This window comes from Pelophylax lessonae (assembly GCF_965119305.1).
Source record: "Pelophylax lessonae genome assembly, chromosome: 1".
Lineage (NCBI taxonomy): Eukaryota > Metazoa > Chordata > Amphibia > Anura > Ranidae > Pelophylax > Pelophylax lessonae.
In genome coordinates, this window is record NC_138768.1 from 34,819,239 (window position 1) to 34,845,811 (window position 26,573).

General features: G+C 46.7%; 1 protein-coding gene across 1 annotated transcript in view; it reads right to left on the reverse strand.

Annotated features, from left to right (window-relative positions):
* Nucleotides 1–26,573, reverse strand: part of UBAP1 (ubiquitin associated protein 1) — a 91,857-nt gene that overhangs the window by 29,528 nt on the left and 35,756 nt on the right. Inside the window, exons 2-4 of the mRNA XM_082253512.1 lie at nt 20,354–20,394; nt 18,449–18,573; nt 9,685–10,548 (exon numbers count right to left, since the gene is read on the reverse strand). Coding sequence (XP_082109638.1) covers nt 9,685–10,548; nt 18,449–18,573; nt 20,354–20,387 — 1,023 coding nt within the window. The 5' untranslated portion in view covers nt 20,388–20,394. The remainder of the gene's footprint in view (nt 1–9,684; nt 10,549–18,448; nt 18,574–20,353; nt 20,395–26,573) is intronic.

Consider the following 26,573-nt stretch of genomic DNA (forward strand, 5'->3'; position numbering starts at 1 on the left):
CCGACCATCCGAGAAAGTCTGGTCGTTTTCTGTTCCCACACATTTATCAGATACCTGATTGTTATCAGGAAGGGTGATCTTTTCTGGTTGAACCTCAGAGACCGAAGTCACCCGACTAGAGGCTACTTGGCCTATCTGGTCAACCAGATCCGATTCCTGTGAGGTATAGGGACTAATCTTAGGAAAAGGTAAAGGAAAAGATCTATTCAGGGAACGGTAACTACCGCTTCCTGTAGTACTTAAATGTTGGAAGGGAAGAATCGCACCGGTAGTAGTGGTTGATGCTCGATCTAATGTCCTGAATACCGGTGAAAACGTCCCCCCACCCTGAAACCGGGTGGGGGCGCACCTTCAGGCTGTGTACTCCTTTGCTTCGGGTTTGGCTGGGTTGGTCCTCAGCTTGTCCGACCAGCCCTTCTTGAATCCTCCTGGAGGAGTCTTGCCTTTCCCGCTTGTACCAGCCGGGCGCCCTTTATGGGCGGTAAAGAAAGGTCCTCGCTTGTTGCGAGGTCCCTTAGCTTTAGCAGCCTGTGGCAAAAAAGTGCTCTTGCCCCCAGTGGCATCCTTGATGATTTCATCTAGGTTGGCCCCAAATAGACGATTCCCCTGAAAAGGGAGATTTGTCAAGGTCTTTTTGGAACCTAGGTCAGCTGACCAGCATTTTAACCACAGCACACGTCTGAGGATGACCGATGACATAGATGCATGCCCTAATAAGGGAGTAGTGTCCAAGGCTGCGTCACAGATAAACTGTAGCCCTTGTATAATCTGTTCCATCAAATCAGATGTCTCCTGGGGAATATCTCTTCCCCTAAGGTCTTGGCGTACCATTTTCGCCCATTCCGTAAGTGTCTGGGAAACTAGACCAATAACAATTACTGGTCTAAATGCTGACCCTATCAGAGAGAAGATGGTGCGGGACTCTGCTTCCATCTTTCGATCCACCGGATCCTTAAAGGACGAAGTGTCCTCCACTGGGATAACCGTGGCTTTATTCAGCCTGGAAATAGGTGGATCCACCACTGGTGGTACCGTCCATTTCTTAATGATGGATTCCTCAAACGGATAGCGTCTAGCAATACGCTTGGAAATAGTAAAGGTACTTTTAGAATGCTCCCATTCTCCTTTAATCTGATTACCGAAACACTTGGGTACAAGGAAAAACCTTCACCGTTTTGATGGGCTTATTAGTACCAAAAGGAATCTCTGTTTCAGTTGCCTCTGCCGGTAAAGCCTCAAGTTTTAAGGTTTCCTGCACTGCCACAACTAGTGCGTCCACCAATGCTTCTTCCTGAATTATAGCGGGAGAAGAAACGTCCTCCTCACTGTCTGAGGGGGCTTTACCTGAGACAACAGCCCTTGCAGAGGAACCTGCAACTGCAGTGACCATCTCTGAATCTGAGTCAGAGGTGTCAGATAGTATAGGGGTAGGCAGGGGTCGCTTCCTTGACCCCCGTCCCTGACAGGCCGCCTCCACCCGAGCCACCATAGACTCCAAAATTGCTGTAAATGACTCTACACTCTGTGCACCGGCGGGTCCCGTGGCCCCCTCGAGGGAAACAGGTAGGGGAATATGTGTGGCAGGGTCCATGATAATTCCAGTTACTTCCTGGATAATATAATTCAAAAATAAAAAACTTTTTTTTTTTTTTCAGACCCCCAGCGCCACAAAAAGCCCCTTAGTGTTACCTGCTAGGGATCCCTATCGATCGAGAGAGAGAGAGATAGACCCCCAGGCTCACCACTTGATGCTCAGAGTTTAACTGCAACAGGTTACAGCGCTGTCTTGACAAACAGGAAGTCTTTTGGCTGGCTGCCCAGGAAGAAAGGAGGCGGCTCCGCCCCTCTGCACGCCTTCCGGCGCCTCCCCTAGCTCCACGAGGTGTTTGGATCACCTCAAACATGGCCGCCCCCATGCTGGAGACACGAGGCTACGCCAAAATGGCGGCTCGTGCGATCCAGCAAAAAAAAATGGCGGCGGCCTGTACTGAATAGCGGTGTGCTGCAGAGCACACAACACTCTCTCTGCATGGGGATTTGGCGTGGTTGGCGGTACCGGCCCTGGCGGACCGCATGGCCATTCGGGAGGCCTGCTAATAGCTGGAGATCTGATTAGGAAGGCAGTCTACATGTCCGTGGCTTCTGACTGGTAGGTAGCTTATATTTATCACCGTAAGATTCCCAGAATGCCACTGATTACAATCTTTTTAACATGTATACAATTAGATTGTTAGCTCCCAAACCAAGCCTCCTGGCTTTTTGCACATAAAATCACACTCAAAATAGGAGGATCTGTGTCATTTATAGGATAGAGAGGGACTCTATCTTACCATACAGAGAGGGGCCCGCGTTCACCACAAGACCCGTCAGGGGAAAAGGGGGAACATACTACTCACCATACCGGAACCAGGCGGGCACCAACTCCTGACAGTACCCCTCTCCACCGGGGCGGGAGGGCTGTCGACCGATATGGACGCCGTGACTCATGGTCTTTGGCGTTTCAGCGAGACGTTTAACTCGCGGGGTCAGTCCTTTAATGGGACTTTGTTGCGGCCGACCCAGCGCGGAGCTATGGCCTGCACGCGCTCGTAGGCTGAACTGGGGTGACCACCGGATCTCAACATACAGCCCGTCGCCCAGTTCAGCTTTCTTGCTTGAAGATCTCACAGGAACACTGGAGAAAAAAAGCTGTCTAAAAAAATCTTTTAAGAAAAAAATCTTGCCAGGACCTAAGATCCCAGCAAGGTATCTAGGTCCTTACTCCTAACTAGACAGAAAATAACTGATTTGCTGAGGCAGAGAGAGAGAGAGGATATACCCTCTGGGACTGCCCCTAGGGTGTGGCCAGAGCTTTTTAATTTCCTGTCTAGTCCTGCTCCTGTGGAGGCAACATAACCCGAAGGTGCTGTATCACCGAGGACTACGTCTGTCAATGAGCGCTAGAGAAAAAAGGATTAGCGTATGGCCAGCCTAAGACTTCTGTGATCAGTGTGACAACACTGCAGTGGTTTCACTGCAAAATGAACAGCGTTTTCACCTTGTTACAGGAAGTAAAAAAAATAAATCTACCATCAGGAATAAATAATAGGAAAACTATGTTGCTGCCCATAAAACTTCTTTCAAACGTACCTTCATCACTATCACCAATTACACCCTCTGACAACAACAAAGGTCTGCTTGTTGGCTTAGCGTCCCCTAATCCTCGCCTTTGGCAGGGTGCCGTTGTGTTATTTTAGGCCAGTTAATCTACAGCCTTCTAAAATGTTATTTTTAAAAGGAAACCTGTGCTGACTGAATAGGCAGGCTGCAGTGCTGACCTTTTCTTCTGGAAATGTTCGGTTCCCGTCGGCAACACAAAATCAGTGCTTGTATTACTTCAGAAGATCAGCAAAAGCAGCACTCTTCTCAGTACACTTCTGTACATACATGTATATGTGATAAAGTGGACATGTCATTACAACTAACATCTCTCCTCTACCTACAGGCCACCTAAAGTAGAACTAAAGACTAAACTTAGTTTTGGATAAGGTGGAGAGGGATTAGAGCCCCTGACAGATGTTATTGCTGTCTGTATACCCATTAGGGAGATTCCCCCTCTCTATTTGCCCGGTTGACCATTATCATTAAAAGTAAAAGAAAATCCCAAATTTTGGGTTGTCCCCAGAAAAGTAAGAGAGGGAAAAATCTTCCAACAGGGACACTAGTTCTGGTGACCTGGGGGTTCAAACAGAAATTTCCTTCATTTGCAGGGACTTCCTCTCACTTCCTGTTTGGCTATGGGACAGGAAGTGAAATCTCCCCAATGGGACACAGATGGTGTCAGGGGTTATAATCCTCCTTTGCTCTATCAAATATGAAAATAAAAGTTCTACTTTAAACACATTATTAAGCAAAAAAAAAAAAAATTACCTTTCTTGCCTTAAGGCCCCTTTCACACTAATGCAACGCAATTTTGAAAGCAATGGCAAAGCTATATGCCTCAAAACGCATTAAAATCGTGGCAAAGTAGTGCAGGAACTACTTTGAAGTCGGTGCGACTTCAAAACGCACTGATATGAATGGGGCTCGTTGAAAATAATGGAAAACGACTTGTCATGCGATTTTGCGGTCCAAAATCACGGGACAAGTCGCACTAGTGTGAATGGGGCCTAAATAAATCTATTGTTCCCTAATGGTTTTAGGAGCACCGTGGTCACGGAATGTCATTAGAGACTGCAAAGAGTACCGCTATTAGTCAGACTTTGTTACTAGACGCTCACCGAGGATTGTCAAGGTCCTAAGAGACAGAACCTGTGCATGTTAGGAACAAATGTAAATTCATCAACCCACCCGACAAAATATTTACAAAAATGTGAGGGGTGTACTCACATTTGTGATAGATATACATCTATATCTCTCTAATGGATCGACCAATATTGTTTTTTCAGGGCCAATTTTCCGCCAATCAGCAGTGTTCAAACTCTAATCAAGAAGTGGAAAATGAGGGGTTCTGTTGAAACCAAACCACGGTCAGGGAGACCAACTAAAATTTCAGCCACAACTGCCAGGAAAATTGTTCGGGATGCAAAGAAAAACCCACAAATACCTTCAGGTGGAATAAAGAACTCTCTGAAAACATGTGGTGTGGCTGTTTTCAAGATGCACAATAAGGAGGCACTTGAAGAAAGATGGGCTGCATGGTCGAGTCGCCAGAAGAAAGCCATTACTACGCCAATGTCACAAAGTATCCCGCTTACAATACGCCAAACAGCCCAGAGACAATCCTCAAACCTTCTGCCACAGTCATTCGGAGTGATTAGACCAAAATTGAGTTTTTTGGCCACAACCATAAACGCTACATTTAGAGAGAAGTCAACAAGGCCTATGATGAAAAGTCCACCATTTACACCATTCCTACTGTGAATACAGAGGTGGATCTCTGATGTTTTGGGGATGTGTGAGCTACAAAAAGGTTCAATAAATTTGGTCAGAATTGACAGCAAGATGAATGCAGTTATCAAAAAATACTGGAGGAAAATTTGCATTCATCAGCCGGGAAGCTGAGCATGGGACGTACTTGGACATTCCAACAGGGCAAGGATCCTAAACACAAGGCCAAGTCCACCTGTCATTGGCTACAGCAGAATAAAGTGAAGGTTCTGGAGTGGCCATCTCAGTCTCCTGACCTCAATATCATTGAGCCACTCTGGGGAGATCTCAGACGTGCCGTTCATACAAGACAGCCCAAGAATCTAGTTTCTGTTGTCATTATGATTTAAAATGGGTAAACACAGTTGATTGATAATAAATTGCTTCAGCCAAACATTAACCATGAGTGAAAGAAAAGTTTTTGTGTTATTATTCATATTCTCAGAAAATTGGCCAAGAAATCAAAATTCTGCCAGGGTATGTAAACTTATGAGCACAATTGTATATCTCTCTCCATCTCTCCCTCTAGCTTGCCCTTTAGCTCTCGACAGACAGACAGGCGCACACAGACAGACAGACAGACAGGCGCACACAGACAGACAGGCACGCACACACAGACAGACAGACAGGCACGCGCACACAGACAGACAGACACGCGCACACAGACAGACAGACACGCGCACACAGACAGACAGACACGCGCACACAGACAGACAGGCACGCACACACAGACAGACAGACAGGCACGCACACACAGACAGACAGACAGACAGGCACGCGCACACAGACAGACACGCGCACACAGACAGACAGACACACGCACACAGACAGACAGACACGCACACACAGACAGACAGACACGCACACACAGACAGACAGACACGCACACACAGTCAGACAGACACGCACACACAGTCAGACAGACACGCACACACAGTCAGACAGACACGCACACAGTCAGACAGACACGCGCACACAGTCAGACAGACACGCGCACACAGTCAGACAGACACGCGCACACAGTCAGACAGACACGCGCACACAGTCAGACAGACACGCGCACACAGTCAGACAGACACGCGCACACAGTCAGACAGACACACGCACACAAAGACAGACACACGCACACAAAGACAGACACACGCACACAAAGACAGACACACGCACACAAAGACAGACACACGCACACAAAGACAGACACACGCACACAAAGACAGACACACGCACACAAAGACAGACACACGCACACACACACACAAATAAAAAAAGGAAAGGAAGAAGAAAGGAAAGAAAAAGAAAAAAAGTTAAAGAAAAAGGAAAAAGCATAAGAGAAAAGGAAAGGGGAGAAAAGGGTTTATATATTACTTATAAAACTTTAAACTGGCAGCTAAACAAAGAATATAAGAGCACTTTAGCGGAGTCCTCTGTGATAATGAGTAATGAGACCGTTCACACTGCTGAGTCACTCAAGTGATTACAGAGGTGGAATGTAGAAACTTAGGAAGGTCTCACACCAAGACATCCTACATTTTATGCATTGTAGACTGGCTCTAATTCTCATAAGAAAAAAAAAAACTATAAAAAAAAAAAAAAAAAAAAGGATACAATCATAAAAGGAGGAGGAACTCCTCTATGGAACAGAGCTGATAAATCTCAATGAGGACACTTTAACCACTTAGGACTCCTAGTTTTTTTTTTTTTTTTTAAGCAAACCTTTCCCCAGAGACACATGGAGGTTGCCAATATCAATCCCCCGATTGCCTGGCTAGTACACCAATCACCTGGATTCATTAGTCTAAAGCCGTATTAAACCCAAAACAAAAAATGTAATATATGTTGCAGATAATCAATCATTAGAAGTGTTGGCTGCATTAGTGGTCTATTTTTAGGCTCCCCTCTCCCCTTTTTTACCTGGCGATCTGGCCACTAACATACCTCCTGTATAAGAGTGCCCCCCACTGGATGAATGAGCACAGGGGGCATCTTTGAACAGCAGCATTGTCAGTCTGGGGTGAGCGGAGTGTTAAGCTGGATACACATAATACAATTTTCTTTAGATTTTTTCCTTCAGACTTACCAAAACCATATATGAGGTCAGACCTAAACATTTTCAATTTGTATGCAATCAGGCCGGCCCTTGTACTACATAGTTGAAGGTAAATCTAATGGAAATCTACCAACAATAAAGTGGTTTAGTGTGTATCCAGCTTAAGATGTACCAGCAGATTTAGATACACTAACAAACTAAAGCCAAACTCAAGGGTTTTAGTCCCGGTTCACATTAGTGCGATGCGGGAACACTGCGAATATGCAGCGTGATCCCGCATCGCATCCGCACCTCTGGCAGTTCACACTGCCATACGCGATAAGCAGGGGGTGTCAATTAAAAGTTAACGACACCCCCAGTTGCGATCGCATCTCTCAGTGCGATCTGCAAGTTCACACAGAATCGGATCGCACTAGTGGGAACCACCATGCGATCAGATTCTGCTGCGGATAAAAAAAAAAAAAAAAGGGTCAGGTGCGAGTTTAGTGCGGATGCAGTGCGAAATTCAGCCATACAAAGAGTATGGCTGAAATTCGCACCGCACATGAGATCGCATGTAATTTTAGGAGCAGTGCGCTCCGAAATACATGAGATCTCTGCGATCGCACTAATGTGAACCGGGGCTAAAGGTTTTACATCAATTTTTTAAAAAAATTATCATTAAAAGCATCTTTGTCAGTGTTGAACGGTTTGTCTCATGCCTGTATCTGATACATCTGCAAGAGAGCTTGTTCTTTTGAAAAACAGACTAACTGGCCAGATCACCCTGTGAAAACAGAGGAAAGCCTAAAGAAGCAAACTAATGCAGCCATCACATCTGAGACTTGGTAAGCTGCAATATAATGAAGGTTTGCTTTTGGGTTCAATACTGCTTTGAACGGTAAGAGCCCATTCACACTGTCGCGACTTGTCAGCCTGACAAGTCGCGGTCGGTCGCGGTCCATTGAGAAGTACAGGACCCGTTCTAATAGGAGCGACACAAGTCGCTCCGACTTAGAAAAAGGGTCCTGTACTACTTTGGGGCGACCTCGGAGCGACTTGCATAGACTTCCATTATGTGAAGTCTCTGCAAGTCGTGCAGAAGTCGCGGTGCACGCGACTTCACATGTCGCCTCAGTGTGAACCGGCTTTAACTCCCACTTTCATGGAGAAAAAAAAAAAAAAAAGCAAATAAAAAAATAAATAAACATAGCATAGAGCAGGGTTTCTCAACCAGGGTTCTTCCTGAGGTTGGTAGGGGTTTTCCTTGAAAAATAGGCAATCTCTGCCTCTCAGATAAGTTCCCAATGACACCATTGTTCCTTTTAGCTATCCGTAAGGGGGGGGGTAATTCTTCCCAATGATGACAAGAGTAAGGAGCATTCTTCCCACTGACTGTCACACTAATGTATCAGGAGTTGTACATTTTTAGTTTTTAGCAGGGGTTCCCCGAGACCAGAAATTTAGTTCAAGGGTTCCTCTGTGTTGAAAAGGTTGAGAAAGGCTGATGTATATGACTGCGAAACAAGTCATTGTAATTAAAGGTTATTAAAATTACCTTGAGAGAAAGGAAAAAGCCGCCAGGTTTTTTTTTTTAGCAGCAAATACCAGTAAGACTATAAATGTATAAAAATATTATATATATATATATATATATATATATATATATATATATATATATATATATATATTTATTTATTTATTTTTTTTTTCCAATCAGCGTTTTACACTCCATCTACACAGCATATTTCTTGTCTGCCATGCCGCAAGTTGCATTTGTTGAATGATTTTTTTCTACAGACAGGTGTCTTGTCCCCGCACGGTGAGCTACATGTGTGACTCCTTGCAGGCCAGTGTGTGTCCCACCTGCCCTCTGTGGGAACATGGGAGAAACCCCATTTCCTTTGGGAGGATCCTCTATTCCTGAAAGTGGTGCAGAGCCAGGCAGATCAGCTCTGTACACTGTCTGAACAGAGCCAAAAAAACAAGGATGGCTCAGTTCACTGGGCAAAACAGCCACCACTGAGCTATTTCTGGAGTGAAGTTTATGAATGTCAAAAAATAAAAACGCCCACATGATTGCCATTTTTTTACTTTTTTTTTTTACAAGAAAATTAAAGTAAAAAAAAAAAAAAAAAAAAAAAAAAAAAATTTACTTCCAGGGTTTAGACAGAATGAGAAGTGAATCCATTCTTAGAAAGAAAAGTTGTTAAGCTGTTAAATATATTCTGTCACTGGAAAAAGGGGACGCAAGCTGCACCAGGAATGAAGTGCATGCAGCTAGGGGTGTACATACCTGCAGCAACCCCACAAAGCTCAAATTCTTTCATCATAGTGTCAAACCTTCCCTCTATGCCCACCCCACACACATTCCAATTGGCCCATTGATATAATGAGAAGCCTCACTGGCTAATAGCAATGCATACAAGACAGGAAGGGGTGGACAAGCTTTGTACCAATCAGAAATCACAAAATTTTGTCTGTCAGAACGGCCTGAGATTCGACCATAACAGGAAGGTTTGTGAGGCTGCTGTGGGCATGTGTACCTCACTTTATATAAATCTTTGCTTTTATATCAGTTTGCACCCCTTCCCCTCTCATTGACAAGAGTCCCTTCAAGTCACCCTAGCGAAAGTCTTTTTTGCTTCCATTTTACCCATATCATTGTAATAAAGCAATTTAAAGCCAACACCAGGACTGTAGCCAAATTCCAACACAATCAGGAAAAAAAAGTTGCAGTTGTCTCTTACCTTTGGATCACTGTTCAAACAGGTCCCTGCTATTCCATCTCTACCAGATACCACGGTGGCTAGAGAAGGAGGTAAGGTGGGCTGTACAACCCCGCTTTCTAAATGCAAGGGCTGACCCCGAGTAAGGTGTCCATTCAGTTCACCGCCATTGTTTAGAGGAGAGGATTGTAAAGAGTCCTGGAAAGTGCCATTGGGCAGGCAGGTAGTGCTTGTGAATGCCGTCTTCTGGTCGCTGTCATAAGAGTCTAGTTTAGGGAAAGACAGGGATCTGATATTGCTGACTGAGTTGATGGGGGCAAGGGACACTTTGGAAGACGGGGGTAGGTCACAGTCCTCCAGCTGTGGTAAAGTGATAAAACCATTGGGTTTTCGTAGGTGCTTGAAGTCCAGTGCTTCTTTTTTTATGGTGGTGAGGGTGTCCTCATCCATCACCAGAGCCTGAGAGCCATGGATGGGTTCATTTTGACTCAAGTCTTGGTCTGCAACAGGCCTGATATGAATGTCAAGGATGTTCTTTAATTCCTCCTTTTCATTAATTGTTTTTAGCTCTAATTTGTCAAATGGGTCCTCCTCACACTCGAAGTCGGCAGGGTTGAAGTCCGCTTTGGTGCTCAGCACTTTTTGCGGTATGGCACTGCTGTCGGCAGGGGTAGGAGTAAGCATACTGTTGTAATGGAGGCTAAGAATGGGGTGTAGAGAAGGTGGGCGACCAATGGCCTCATTTTCTTCGCTCTCACCCGTAGTGTCGGGGTCTGCTCGGGAACGAGCCGCTTCTGCCTTCAGTTCAGCTTCTCGCTGGGCAGATTTAATCTGTTTTATCTCCTCAGCCCATTCGATGGTCTTCTTCTCCAAAGAGAAGTCATACTGGGAACAAAATAAGAGATTTTCAGGATTATGTAAAATCTTAGTAAATTCTTTGTTTTGACTAAAGTACGAAAGGGGCAGTAACTATCAGGATTTTTGTTACCCATCTTGCACCCACTGAGATACAGATTGCAATATGAGGGGAGTTCTCACTGCTTCTGGTGTTAGTGAAGGGGGGGGGGGGTCACAAGAACAGAAAGGGATGGAAAATACAGGGAACAGAGGAGAAATCTTTATTCCTATAATGGAAGGAAGAACTACAACTCCGATAAGAAAAACACATCTTTGTGGTTCTATATTCACTCAATAAAATAAATCCACTGGATTTTAAAGGCCTTAAGGCCTAGTTCACAAAGATGCGACTTCAGATCCGACTTGGGTCGCACTAAATCACATGACAATGGAAAAGACATTACTTCCAATGGTGCCTGCTCACCATTGAGCAGCAGGGATGTGTCATCAGTTGTTAATGAGCCGGCTTCCCAACAATGTGGAGTCAATTCTGCTGCTCAAAGGGCCCCCATCCCCTTTATGAGGGCATGTAGCCTGGTATGGTTCAAGAGGCTTGCTCGTCCCCACCCCTTTTGTGCCAGGCTGCATGCTCAGATAACGGTCTGGTATGGTATGGATTTTGGGAAGGGACTCCACACACCTTTGTTTTGGTATGTGGTTTACCTTAAAATCTATACCAGTCGGAAGGGCCTGGTTTGGGGTCCCCCTAAAAACCATACTAGGCCCCCACCTTTGTTTCCATTGCCGGTGTTCTACCGATTATTGCAGATCATCGGAGGCATTATCCAATGATCTGCAGTAATTAACAGACCACCGGCTCCTTTTGTTTACATTCTGCTGTCAGCTGGGAATCCCCTGCCAGCAGCAGGGATGACTAATCATTGTTCGGATGTTGCCGGTGTTCTAAAATTTTCTCGGACCCATGAAAAAAAAAAAAAAAATCTGACCTCGTCACTTCCGGTGACTCTACGTCATGAGACAGCTGATGGGAGTCTCAAGTGCGCATGCGCACAAGACATTATCTTGGTTTGGTAAAATTATAACACATAGCGGGCAGTTGACTGAGAGGAGGCGGGACGGAAGACACCGCCGCGTCATCTGCAGAGCTGAATAGAGGCGGCGGGACGGAGGTGCGGCCGTGTAATAAATGCAGGACTTTAGCGACTCCTTAGGTTTTATTATCTTTAGTAATTATCCTATTTATCCTTAGGATTTCATAACATTTAGTATTTCTATAATACAAAATAAGAAATACTAAATGTAATGAAATCCTAAGGATAAATAATACGATAATTACTAAAGATAATAAAACAGGAGTCGCTTAAGCCCTGCATTTATTACACGGCCGCACCTCCGTCACGCCTCCTCTATTCAGCTCTGCAGATGACGCGGCGGTGTCTTCCGTCCCCGCCTCCTCTCAGTCAGCTGTCCGCTCTCTGTTATAATTTTGTCAAACCTCGAAAAATGTCTTCTGCGCATGCGCACGGACGACTCCGCATGCGCACGGACGACTCCCATCAGCTGTTTTGTGATGCTCTGTCCCCGGAAGTGACGAGGTCCGATTTTTTCACGGGTCCGACAAAATTTTACAACACCGGCTCCCAGTTGCTTAACAATGGAGTGACTGGTTGTTAAGACACCGGCGAGTGCCAGCTTCTTGGCAACCAATGACTTGTCCCTGCTGGCTGACAGCAAGTATGAGGCACAGTAGTAAAATATTAATTTAAAACTTATCAAAAAAAAAAAACGCACTGCAGCTGCACTACAAATCAGCATTGAAAAATTGGATTTGACTTACCGTAAAAATCCATGTCTTTCGTTCATTGACGGACAAAGCTCCTGATCTTTTTTTTAACCATTGGTTTTACTGCCCCCTACAGGAGTAGGACACTAGGAAGAAAAAAAAAAAAAAAGTCTGGCTACGCCTATGGGCAGTCCCAGGGGGATTTACTCCTCTCTGCTATAGCTACTCAGTTTTTTTCTGCCTAGTCAAGAGTAAGTACCTTGTTCCTTGCTGGAATCTCTGGTCCTGGCAATTTTTTTTAGATAGAAATTTTTCTCCTGTTTTTTTCCAGTGACATCTACAATCAACTGCCAGACTGGGGGACGGGCTGGATAATCTAGATCCAGTGGTCACCCCAGTCTGGCCAGTGAGCGTGCGCAGACCTCAGCTCCGTGCTAATTCGGCCATGACATAGCTCCACCGAACAGGGGCTGGCCTGCGAGTTAAACGCCTCGCAAAGTCACATACGACCACCGGGTCTCGGTTTCACCTGGCCGACAAGCCCCCCCTCCCATTTCAATGGAGAGGAGGTGCTCAGTTTTGTTACAAGCAGTGTCAGAAGAATTACAACTCCACAGAGGGGTGGGTGCTGTGTTCATCAATGAACATCAGAGAAATGTATTTTACGGTAAGTCAAAAATCACATTTTCTCTTTCATTCATTGACGCTTCTGATCTTCTTAACCATTGGGGTGTCCCAAAGTAGGGTTAAGGGGTGGGAACAGCGAAAAATTCCCAAGGCTAACTATAGCCAACCAGGTAAACAGGAGCTCAACCAAAACAACTGGAGCTCATCTGAAAAAAAAAAAAAAAAATACACTCTCAAAGAGGACCAGGTCCTCTAAACAGCAGCCTGCAAAAGCTTGCAGCCAAAGGAAGCATCTGCAGATACCAACACATCCACTTTTTAGAACCTTGTGAAGTGTGCACTGACGACCAGGAAGGCCCAGGAGGCACTGTGCACCTGATTAGAGTGCGCCTTGACAGGGAAAGGAGGAACCTGACCCCTGATGGAAACGGCCTGAATCACAGTCTGTCTGATCCATCTAGAAATGGTCACAGAGGAAGCTGACAACCCTTTCCGAGGCCCGTCCGTAGCACAAAATAGGGAGTCTGACTTCCTAAAAGACTCCGTAGCTGCCAGGTACACCCTAATCGCCCAGGCCACATCCAAGGCATGTAAAGCAATTTTCTTTGGATGTTTTGGCCTGTGACACAGGGAATGCAACACAATGTCTTCATTCAAATAAAAATCAGACAACATTTGGAAGGAACGACGGACAGGAACGAAGAACCACCTTATCTCTGTGAACCACCAAGTAAGGTAAACGACAGGATAAAACCACCAATTCTGACACCCTGCGTGCAGAAGTGATTGCCACCTTCTGGGACAGCGTAAGCAGGGGAATCTCCCGAAGACTCTCAAAAGGAGGCTTCTGAAGGACAGAGCACCAAATTGAGGTCCCAAGGTGGCAACGGAGACCGCAATGCAGGAGCCAAGTGCCTTACTCCCTGAAGAAAAGGAGGGGCCAAGTGCCTTACTCCCTGAAGAAAAGTACGCACCAAGGAGTGTGTGGCCAACGGTCGTTGAAAGAAGACTGCTAAGGCCGACACATGACCCTTGATAGTACTCAAGGCCAGTTTCTGCCCAACCCCGTTGAAGGAAGGCCAAGATCCGAACCAACAAGAAAGAGCGAGGCTGCACCACAAGAGATTCACACCAGGCAATATAAGTCTTCCATGTACGATGGTAGATTTTCTTAGAAGATTTCCAAGCTTTTAACAGCGTTGGAATCACAGACGCAGACAAACCACTATCCATCAGCACCTGGCGTTCAACAGCCAAGCCGTCAAAGCCAGCGACTGTAAAGGAGGATGGAAGATTGGTCCTTGGGACAGCAGAACCTCCCTTAGAGGAAGCCTTCAAGGAACGTTGGCAACCAGCCGCACAAGATCGGCATACCAAGCCTGGCAAGGCCAGTACGGAGCCGCTAAGATGACCGGAATCCCTTCTCCCTTGATCCTGTGTAGAAGTATTGACAGAAGCTTGAGAGGAGGGAAGGCGTAAATCAGACGATACTGACCCCACGGAACCACCAGCGCGTCTGGCGCACGCCAGAGAATCCCGTGACCGAGCCACAAACCTCCGCACTTGTTGAACTGAGACGACACCAACAGATCCAACTCGGGGACGCCCCACCGGAGACACAACTGATGAAAAACCTCCGGATGAAGGGACCATTCCCCTTGGTGCAACCCCTGCCAACTGAAATAATCCACCTGACCGTTTTCCACCCCGAGAATGTGTACGGCGGAGAGGGCTGAACAAACTGTTCTGCCCACCTTAGAATGCCAGCTACTTCTAGAGCCGCTGGGACAATTCTTGTGCCCCCATGGTGATTGAAATAAGCCAAGTCAGTGGCGTTGTCAAACTGAATGCGTATCCCTGAAGACGATCTGTCCAATGGTCCAGGCACAGTCTGATTTCTCAGAGTTCCAAGACAATGATCAGTAGTCTGCACTCCTCCAGTGTCCAGAGCCCCTGAGCAGAGTCTTTGCAGAGGATGCCTCCCCAGCCGAACAGGCTGGCATCCGTAGTGACCATTGTCCAATACAAGGGGAGGAAAGATTTGCCCAGCCGAAGCACCAGAGAACAAAGCCACCATATCAGGGACTACTTCGATCCCCGGCTCAGCCAGATCTCATTGTCCAGAGACTGCAGAGTCTTGTCTCATTTGGGACCTCGTACAGAACTGTGCAAACAGAACTGCCTAGAAGGTAGACACCATCAGGCCCAGTATCCACATACAAGTCTGGAGGGATGACCTTCTGCAGGACAGCAGGAGGCGAATTGCAGCCTGCTATTTCTAGAGCTTGTCCAGAGGAAGGAGCACTCTGGCTAAGGCAGAGTCCAGAGGCGAACCCAGATAGTCCAGCTTTGTGGACGGAACCAGAGCAGACTTCTGAAAATTCAGAATCCAGCCAAACTCACTCAGAGTTTGTATGGCGATTTCAGGTTTTCCACCCGAGCAGGAGGAGACTCCGTTCGCAGAAGGTCGTCCAAGTAGCCCAGTACCACGATCCCCCGTTGGTGTAACAAAGTCGGAACCGGGACAATTACCCCTTGAACTAACAGGTCTTGTACTGCCCCAAACAGACCCTGTAAGCGGTCTGGGGACAGACGCAAGTTGGAAGGTAAGAACCTTGCTGTGGGACAAGAGCGAAACCCAATCTTGTAGCTGGACTGAATAACTTTGCGGACCCACTTGTCTTGTACCAGGGAAATCCACGGGTCCTTAAACCAGCGAAGACGTCCCCCCACCTCCGATACAGGTGAGGGCGCACCTTCATGCTGAAGGAGCCTTGTCCGTGGGTCTGAAGAAACCTGCTCTCGGCTTGCCAGACCAGGTTCATTTGGATCCCTCAGAAGAGGCCCTGAAAGGCTTGGAACCCTTGTCAGTCGACCCTGAGTAAGGAAAAAAACGTATTAGCCAAGAAGGAGGGCCCATGTCTACGACAAGGTTCCTTGCCCTTAGTAGCCTGTGGAAGAAAAGTACTCTTTCCCCCATGAGACCTTAATGATGTCATCCAGGGTAGCCCCAAACAGGCAATCCCCTTGAAAGGGGAGATCAGTCAAATGCCTTTTTAGAAGTCTGATCCGCAGACCAGCATTTAAGCCCAAAAGACACGCCGAAGGACCACTGTCGAAACAGAGACCCAAACCACCAGGTTATCTGTGGTGCCTAAGAGGCACCACAGATAACCTGCAGCCCCTGGACCAGGTAGGGGCATCGCATAGCCAATTGCTTAGGGCCCCCAAGGGGACGTTTTGGTCGTCCCCACTCTTTAGCATCAGTACTGTCAAAATAGGAGGGGGAAAGGGAGCACCTTTGCTGCTCTGGATGGCTTGTGAGTGCCAAAGGGAACCTGCGCCTCCATCACAGCTGTGTCCTCAATTTTTAAGGTCTCATGCACAGATATAATCAGTGCTTCCACCAGCACCTTTTCGTGCAAGGTTGCAGATGTGGAGGAATCATTTTCACTATCTGAGGATACCGGGCGTGTGGTCGCAGAGCCAGCAGGGTGACCCAAGTCTGCTGCGGCCGAATCAGATGAGGTAGAGGAAGGCGGGGGGGAGGGGGGGGGGGGCTTTTTGCTAGCCCATCACCTGAAAACCACCTCCACCCGGGACACAAAGGACTCCAGGACTGCTGTCAGTGCATCCATGGATGGTTGGGACCCTGGGGGCCCCCGCAGCCTCAAAGAGGGAGATCAGGTGGGGAGATGTACTCCAAAGACTCCATGAGTCACCAGGGAGACAACACAAAAAGTGTAAAACACTGCAAAGGGACAGCCCCCACCGCGCTGGCAGCACCACCCGGTCGCCAGGCACAAAGCACCAAGCGATCCTCAGCAGAGGGAGAGGACCCCACTAGACTCACCACCCAGCAGAAACCGGCACCCGCAGCCACCAGGATAATCTGCACTCCACGTGCAGCGATCAGGAAGTGAAAAGATCCAGGAGTCAGCACCAGGGGATGAGGAGGGTTTCCCACCGCCAAAATCACCACCCACAGGGCTCCACAGTCATGGCCGCAGCTATTTTCAATGGCAAACCACCGCAAAATTGCCGCCGGATTACACAAACATAGCCTCTGTGCATTGAGCACACAGGCTACAACAAAATGGCAGCCCTGCACAGCACCAGGAGGGAACCCTAGGAGGCCTCAACCTCCCCCTACCGCACAGCCGATCTTCCGGTCACCGATGGCGCACCCACCCCTCCCCCAAAGCTCCAGCATAGTGCCCTGCCCCCACCCTAGGAGGTGAACCAGAACACCCACACAGCCCCAGCATAAGTGGAGGGGGGGGGGGTGCCTGATGGGAAGGAGGGGGTCCGACCGTCCCAAGGAGGGGCCCACGTCCACCCCAAAACCCTCCAGGGGGAAAGGGAGGACAGCTTCTCACCATACCAGGAACCAGGCGGGCACTGCTGCAGACAGAACCATTTGCCATCAAAATGGGTTGGCCAGGAGGAACGCTGCGACTCAGGCCAAGACCCCCCCCCCCCCCCGTCGTATGCAACCTCGCGAGGCGTTTAACTCACAGGCCAGCCCCCGTCCGCAGGGATATGTTGTGACCGACCTAGCGTGGAGCCGAGTTCTGCACGCGCTCGCTAACCAGACTGGGGTAACCACTGGATCTAGATTATCCAGCACGTTGCCCAGTCCGGCAGTTGATTGTAGATCTCACAGGGTATATATATAAAAAAAAAAAAAAAAAACACAGGAGAAAATTTCTATCTAAAAAAGAAAAAATTGCCAGGACCCAGCAAGGAACTAGGTCCTTACTACTGACTAGGCAGAAAAAAAAAACTTGAGTACCTATAGCAGAGAAAATCCCCTGGGACTTTTTTTTCTGCCTAGTGTCCTATTCCTGTAGGGGGCAGTATAACTCAGTGGTTAAGAAGATCAGTCAATGAATGAAAGAGAAAACAGATTAAGGTCACACTGCACTGGTATGAACCTAGCCTAAAACTGAACTCTGCAATAGGCAAATATTGTCTACTAGAGTCATGGGTATTCCTATGCCTCCTTTTTTTTCCTCTGTTTAAAGCACACCTGTGCTTTGTCAACACACAGCAAAGCAACAGATGTGCTTTAAGTTCCCTTTCTCCAGTAGCACATACTCAACTTTCCTTACTCCCCAACTACTCGAAGCCAAGATAAAACTTGCTTCATGTTACAGCACTGGGCCAATCACAAAGAACCAGCACCAGTAGAGTCTATTGTGTAGGCTACAATTCGAGAAAAATAAAAAAAAACTGTAGCCGCTTACACAGTGAAGTGCTTTGCTAGACAACGGAGCAGATTTTAGAGTAACAATGTTAAAATGAAGAAATGCTGCTGGAGGGAGAGGGGTGTCAGGGATCAAAGTGGACCTGCAGCTTTGCCCTGCCTGGGTAAAGCAGAGGTTCATTTAAAAGCTGTTTCATGACATAACTATTATCCTATATGTTCTGAATAAAGAAAAGTACTGCAGGAGGTACTAAGCACACGTATGGTAAAGTCTGGTAAAGATCCAGCAAGGTTGAAGAGACACTCACCTGGGCTTCACTTATAAGTTGATTAATGTCCGGCATACAGAAGCCGATAGGAAGGCCAACTTTATCCGGCACTCTGAACTTATCACCGATCTTGAACGGGACATCTTCTAGGTGACTAAATGGCCCTAGGGAACAAACATTAATATGGTCAGGGGTCTTCAAATTACGGCCCTCTAGTTGTTCAGGAACTACAATTCCCATCATGGCAAGTCATGTCTGTCAATATCTGAGTTTTACAATGCCTAATGGGATGTGTAGTTCCACAAGAGCTGGAGGGACGTATTTTGAGGATCCCTGAATATGGTGACAGGCTGTGCCATGCCGTATAATCAAAGATAATTTTCCTCATAAGACAAAACTGAGCCTGGGGTCACACTGGTGCGTGCCGAACACCACATGTGATTTGCACAGGAATCGCACCACGTGCGATGTCTGTGCAGTGCGATTTGAGCCATACATTTTGTATGGCTCAAATCGCATCCACACCAAAATGGTGCAGGGCCCTTTCTTCAGCACCTGAATCACATAGCATGGATATTCTGCCAACTGCATTGCGTTTTAAAATCTATTTCGGGGTGTCGTTATTCTAACACTGACACCCGCAGCGGATCGAATTGAAACGTTGCAAATCTTATTCATTTCCCGCATCGCCCCCCAAACTGACTCTAAAAGACCAATGATGTCTCATTAGATCCTGTCACAAAGAGTTTGTCACACAGGGGGATCACATTTTATCCACTATGAGATAAAGTGTAAGGGCTCTTTCACACAAGCGGACCCCGTTCAGATCCGCCTGTCAGTTTTTTTGGCGGATCTGAACGGTCCCCCCATGCATTCCTTACCCATTTCGTTCCCATCCGATTCCCCCATAGAGATGCATGGGGAACTGACAGCTGTGTCTTGGCACACAGCACGGAGAACAGCTGTCATCCTCCTGCTCAGCGGGGGAATCGGCGGATCGATCCCCCGCTGAGATAAACGGAGTCCGTCAGACGGACGGATAGTGTGAAAGGGGCCTAAAGCTGGATACACACTATACAACTTTTGTTGTTCGATTTCCTTTACCTTCAACTACGTAGTAAAAGGTCCTGCCCGATTGCCTGCAAACTGAAAGTCTTTAGGTTTGACCTCATATTACATGGTTTTGGTAAATCTAAAGCAAAATAAAACAATCTAAAAGGAAATTGTACAGTGTGTATACTGTTTTAGCGAGAAAAAAAAAAAAAAAAAAAAAGTGAAAAAAATTTTAGCTTGGTAAGGCTCGGTTCACATACATGCAAATTGGATGCGTTTTGAACCACATCCAATTCGCATGACATGTGAACCAGCAGCCTTCTCTATAGAGTCAGTTCACATATCTGGGGGCCGGCTGCAGTCTGTTTTTAATAAGAGTCCTGTGTGCTTTTAAATCCGGTTCAGATGCGACTTTAAATATAAATTCACACCTGAACCAGTCAACAAAACTGCACTGGACTCCTTTTAAATAACGCAGTGAAACCACAGCCGGATATATGTGAACTAAGACTAAGCCAATACACAAATATCGCGTGATTAAAACATTTGGAACAACCACTATTTTATTCCTTGGGGTGTCGTCTTTCAGAAAATATATCATGTTTGTGGGTTTTAACTAATCTTTTAAACTAAAATTATTTTTTAAACATGTGCAAAAAAAAAACCCCACAAAAACAGCACTGGCAGCGAAAGGGTTAAAACTTGTCTGGGCATTTAAAAAACAAACATGAAGTGCACCCCTCCCTATGACAGTAGACAGGTGTCATGTGATCTGATATGACAGAACTAACCCTATCCCCTATGTATGTCCCCCATGAATTTCTGCAGAACAAGTCTGCCTAGGCCTAGCGACTGAAAGACATCAGCACAAGGGATCTCTTGGAATCTTACCGTGTAAATCAGAAGCCGATTTTCTCGAATCCATTTAGAGTCTGTAAGAAGACAAAATTTTGCTGTTAGTGCTCAGAAGGCTTTGAGAAATGAAAAATGACAAAACAGCTTTTGACTACAAGAAAAGGGGGCTTACAGTAATGAGGATGGCAGTCACTGGCACGGCGGTAAAGTCTGGATAGCAATGGGCCTATATAAATTTAGGCACGCCATACATTATGCAGTTTTCTTTCCTTAAACAATGGGTTGAAAGAAAGAACATTGCCTAATTCCCCCATCAGCACAGTAGGGATGGGGGGAATCCCTCCTGCTGTACGATTTTATTTTGGCAGCGGGAGGTTTCCCAGCCGCCAGAACACAATGCTCACCGCTGGCAGTGATCAAGACAGGCTGGCTGTACTGAAGTTGTACAATAGTGCAACCATCCTGCCCCATAGATTGATTGAAATTTGGCCAGTTCCTGCTGAACCAGTTGAATTTCGATCAGTCTATGGCTGGCTTCACACTATGTGAATCGGATGCGGATTTTACACGTTAGTCACATGACAGGAGAGTGTGACAGGCTCGCAATAGACCTGGTTCACACACCTCAGAGAGAGGGGGGGGGGGCGCAGTCTGTCCTGTGCGTCTTTTGGTCCATTTCAGGTCTGAACTCACCCAAAAATTCGGACCCGATTCGCACCTGAAATGGAGGACAGGGATGCACCTGACCCCTTGCTGTGAGCTGTGGCTAGTTAGAACCCAGCCTTAGGCTACAATAATGAATGCAGAATAGAATTAGAAAATAATAGAATGCTTACAGCATTCAGACATCAAACCATACTGGGTTACAATGTTGAGGAGTTGCTTTGCTCATTGAGAACGTGTCTTTTGGGGTGGGTTTGGTAGGGAACCGGACCACGTGCCAAGCCCCAACTGAGAGCTGCATTATAAATGAGGCCCCTAAACCTAAAACTCCAACAAGGGTTAGATCATCAAAGTTTTATATCAAGTGGTTTTCCCATTACTTTGTTTTTTTGGATCATGATGTGTGGAAGAACAAGGCATTGTGTTTTTGAAAAACTAAATTGTTAATTATAAAAATAAATAAATAAAGTTAGGCATATACTAGTTAGGCTTATTATCACTGAATAAAATGGATGTGCTTGTACTCAAAAAAAAAAAAAAATTAATAAAAAACAATAATAAGAGAAGTATCAGGCATCAATAAAAAGCAGAACAGGGGCAAACAGGAAGCATCTATTTGGTTTCCAAAAATTACCATATACAATATATAGATTTTTTGGTGTTTTAGGAAGCTTTGACTTCCTCAATATCTCGGCTGAGGATTTATAATTACAAAATGAGCAATGGGATTCATCACTAACGGTTTTTGTTTCCAACTGGAAACAATGACTTTGCAGCTTTTGTTGCATCAGTGACTAAGCATCAGAGGAACACGCGGAGTTCCAGCGGTTTTGGTGTTTTTGTAGCTGGTGACTTAACACACACTCACCTGTCCCACAGTCCAGCGATGCGGCCACCCAAAGCCTTGGTTCTCTCAATCTCCTCTCCGTGGCGCCGGAATCACTAGGGTGGGCACTCTGTTGTGACCGCTTGCCGCAAATCGCCCTGGGCGTAGTGAATGGCCGGTGTTCTGCCGAAGACTCCAACTTGCAGAGATCTCCGACGACAATTTCGGGTGAGCATACACCTGGAATAATTGGAGATTTCAACCACTTGGTGTTTTCACACGACGACGACAGCCTATACACTCCCTTGGATGCTATAATTATTGCAGATTGTTAGTCTGCCCGCTAGTTGTCGCCGCCTTGGAGGCGGCCATGTTTTTGGTTACTAGCGGGCGGACTAACAATCTGCAATGATTATAACATCTACCGGAGTGTAAAGGCTGCCAGTGTTCTGTGAAAACATCAAGTGGTCGAAATCTCAAATTATTCCTGGTGTACACTTACCCGAAATAACGTTGTTGGAGATCTCGGCAAGTTGGAGTTTTCAGCAGAACACTGGGAAATCTTCTGGGACCTGTGACGTGTGCCAGAAGATTGCAGGGATATAGGGGGAAGAGGACAACTTCCGCCACTCGCCAATACTTGAGCACCTAATTGATCCTCAGTAGAGACTGAGAGGACCCCACCAGAAACAGGCACCTGCACCCACCAGGATAATCTGCACTTCACGTGCGGCGATTAGGAAGTGAAAAGATCCAGGGATCAGCACCAGGGGATGAGGAGGGGCCTCCACGGCTGAAATCGATGCCTATAGTGCTCCACTGTCACGGTCGCTGCTATTTTCAAGGCAAACCACCGTAAAATGGCTGCCAGACTACACAAACATGGCCGCAGTGCATTGAGCACACAGGCTACAGCAAAATACCGGCACCACAAGGCTCCCAGGGACCCACGAGGAATCCCTAGGCCTCAGAAAATGTGACAGGCAGGAAGGGGGGCCCCTGGCAGGAACCCCGACCAGGTATAGCCCCCCCCCCCACAGCCCATTGCCCTGTCGCCGGCGGTGAACCCTCCCTGCCCCCACCCCAGGAGGTAGATCAGGCCACCCCACAGCCCCAGCCCACATGGAGAGGGGGGGCACAAGATAGCCCACAGGGACCACCATGAGGGGGGTGCCTAATCGGAAGGAGGGGAACCCTGGGGTCCAACAGTCGCAAGAAGGGGCCCTTGTCCACCCCAAAATTCTCCAGGGGGAGAGGGGGGGGGGGGGACAGTTACTTGCCATACCAGGAACTGGGCGGGCACCACTCCAGACTGAACCTCCTCCCCATCAAAATTGGGGGGGGCTTTCGGCCAGAAGGAATACTGCAACTCAGGCCGAGACCCAGTTTTATGCGACTTCGCGAGGTGTTTAACTTGCAGGCCAGCCCCCTTCCAGTGGGGATGTGTCGTGGCTGACCTAGCGTGGAGCTGGGGTCTGGGCGCACTCGCTGGCCAGACTGGGGTGACAACTGGATCTAGATTATACAGCCCGTTGCCTAGTCTGGCAGTTGCTTGTAGATCTCACAGGGAAAAAAAACTGTCTAAAAAGAAAATAAAAATTGCAAGGACCAGAGATCCCAAAAAGGAACTGGGTCCCTATTCCTGACTAGGCAGAAAAAAAACCTACCTATAGCAGAGAAGGCGAGTATACCCCTTGGGACTGCCAATAGTCATAGCCAGACCTTTTCTGCCTAGTTTCCTACTCCTGTAGGGGGTAGTTTAACCCAATGGTTAAGAAGATCAGGAGCTGCGTCCATCAATAAAGGAAAGGAAAAAAAAAATAAATAAAGGTTTTGCCTATAGTTCTACTTTTAAAGGGGTTGTAACCCCACTTGGTAATTTTCATGCAATCCTGTTTTCCATAATCTGTGTGCCCCAGTCTATGTACATTATTAAAAATGTAAATTTCCTTCTACACCTTATTTCTTAGCGCTGCTTGGCGCTCACGTGACCAACCGCCTCTCCCCTCTCTTGATCTGACAAGTACAGTGAGCGGGACTGAGAATCCCCCGCTGACGTCAGTCGGGAAGAGAGCTGGAGAGAGGCAGCCGGTCACGTGAGCGCCTAACTGCGATAGGAAATAAGGTATAGAACGGCATTTTTTTTTTTTTTTTTTTTTAAATAAGGCACATACACTGGGGGCACACAGCTTATGGAAGACAGTGGATTGCATGAAAGTTTATTTCAGCTGCAGGAGGGGAGGAGTAGACACTCGTATGAGCTGAGAGGCAGGGTGAGAGGGAGGGGGGGAAAGGACAGAGGAGGACAGGGGAACTGCTGATGACAAAGGCACGTAAACTGACCAGGGTGTCAGGGCTCAGCAGCCATGATAAACCATGGTCAGTTTACAGGGCGGGGGGGGGGCAGAAACAGGCAGGATACACCAGGTATTCCAGGTGATAGATGATGGGGCCAAATTAAACAGCACAAGCACTGTGCTGTTATTCATGCTGTAAAAGGAACAGGATTTTTTTTTAGGGTAAAAACGCATTGTTTTTCCAATCTATACTACACCTGGTTTTCTGTCAGCTACAGGAGGTACCTTCGACCTGAAAAAAGAAACTGCATTGCACGAAGAAAAAAAAAAGAAGAAAAACAGCTCATAGCAGCTCATAAAGTGACCTCACGCAAAGTGTAGTAATTGGGAAAGCCAGTTTTTCAACATCGTAAATTACTGAATTGCGAAAAGCAAATCTCCGGGTCTTGCTCATACTCTAAAGCTGGCCACACACTGCAGGAAATTCAGCCGGTCTCTGCTTAACAGGACAAATTTTGATCAGTGTGTGGCCATCCCAGTTTGACAGAAGATGATCGTTTGAATGACTTCTGTCAAAAGGGACAGTTGGAAATTTATATTTGACCAGTGGTTCAGTTAGTTTTCTTTCTGGCTTGCTTTTCCCATTCTTCACCCAATAACCCTGCCAGTAACACTTCCTGTCCTAGTGTGACAACGCTCAGTGGTCTGCATTTAGATAGGAGCAGCGTTAAAGGGTAACTCCATTTTTGTGGGGGGGGGGGGGGGGGGAATTAGCAAATAAAGAAAAAACAATACAGCGTATACAATTGCAAAACGAATGATATTATAATTGAATGTTATTAAAAATGACCTTTCCTTTTCAATCTGCAGCTGCTGTAATTTTCTAAAAATGCAATACAATATGGCTACCTGGAGCTGTTCTGTACACAGAATGTATACTGACCACACCCCCAGAAACATTTCCTGCTTGTGTGATTGTATCACCAATTTTCCCAGCAGTCTGCCTAAGATACAAATCAGATTTCTGGCATCCCCTGCAACAGAAATGTCATTTTTGGTGAGATACTCCCAATAGCAACACGTCTAAAGGGATGCAGGCCCAGCAGATTTCCTCAGAGCCCTGCAGCTGCCACTGCTGATAATTAAAACAACTCCTGTTTGACCAACTCAGCACAGAGGCACAGAGGAACAAACAATGATTTCTTCAGAATAACAAAAGGAAGGAATCTGCAAAAAAATGTGTTATAATCCTTGTAATGTACAGAGATCACCCAGAGGGGAATGTTTTTTTTTCCTCAACAAAAGTGGAGTTACTCTTTAAAGTATAAAATATACTTAAAGTTAAAATATTAACGTATATCTGGACACCTTCCCCTCCTCTCCAAAACATATCAGGGAGGGTTCTGTAGTGCACACAAGAGAATTAGGTATAATCGATAACCAGGGAGCATAGGAGGAGCTCACTAGATTTCTGGCAGGTATTTTATTGCACTCAGATACCTACTGTACATGCTAAAGCCCCGTACCGATCGTCGGCCGAACGATCGGCCATCTTTTGTCCAGGGCTGTCGTGTCTGTTGAAAACTGCAAAAGACTGCACACGAATTTTGTTGGCCAACAACAGCCGACTGCAGAAGTGATGTCATGTGATGGTTAACTTTCCCTGTGTTTTTTCTTTTCTGAGCATGCCCAGTCTTGCAAATCTGCTGTCTTGTCGTGCCGAATTCTGTACTGACTGGCGAACAATCGGCCGTTCTGGTGTTGGCCAACAAAAATTTTAATGCCTGCAGGACAGATTCTGTTCGGCCGACAATGCGCTGTCGGCTGTCGGAAGCATCATACTAACAAGCCTACAATCCGCCGATCGGTCGTCGGCCGAACATTTACGGCCGACAATCGGTACGTGTGTACGGGGCTTAAGAAATCTACAGCAGCCAGTATTTGTTCACAGCATGCCCCCAAACTTACACATTGTTGTCATTAATAGCTACCTACAGTTCAATGCTGCTTCCCCCAACTTCTGGTAACAGGGAGCATACAATGTAAAGGGGGGGGGGGGGGTCACATGACTGCCAATCAGCAGTACCACCACCCCCAGTGATTTAAAAAATATATATATTATATATATATATATATATATGGATGACCACACACTTCCTCGAACTCTTGACACGTCGTCACTATTCCCTGTGAGTAGGCACTGCTGTATCACACATTTCTCACAACCTCCCTTCTGATCTACAGAGGTGCTGAAGGGAGGTGCTGAGGGGGTGGACTTTCGGGGGGGGGGGGGTGGAGTCATTACAGAAACCACTCCTTGCAGGCAACAAGGGACCATGGCATATGTAGTCCTTATAAATTGAAAGTAAACAGAGAAGCTGCAAAGCATGGAAGCTGCAAAGCATGCTGGGAATGCAGGAAGTTGTGGAAAGAGATGGCCAAAAGCCAGAAAGAAGTCACAACATGAAAG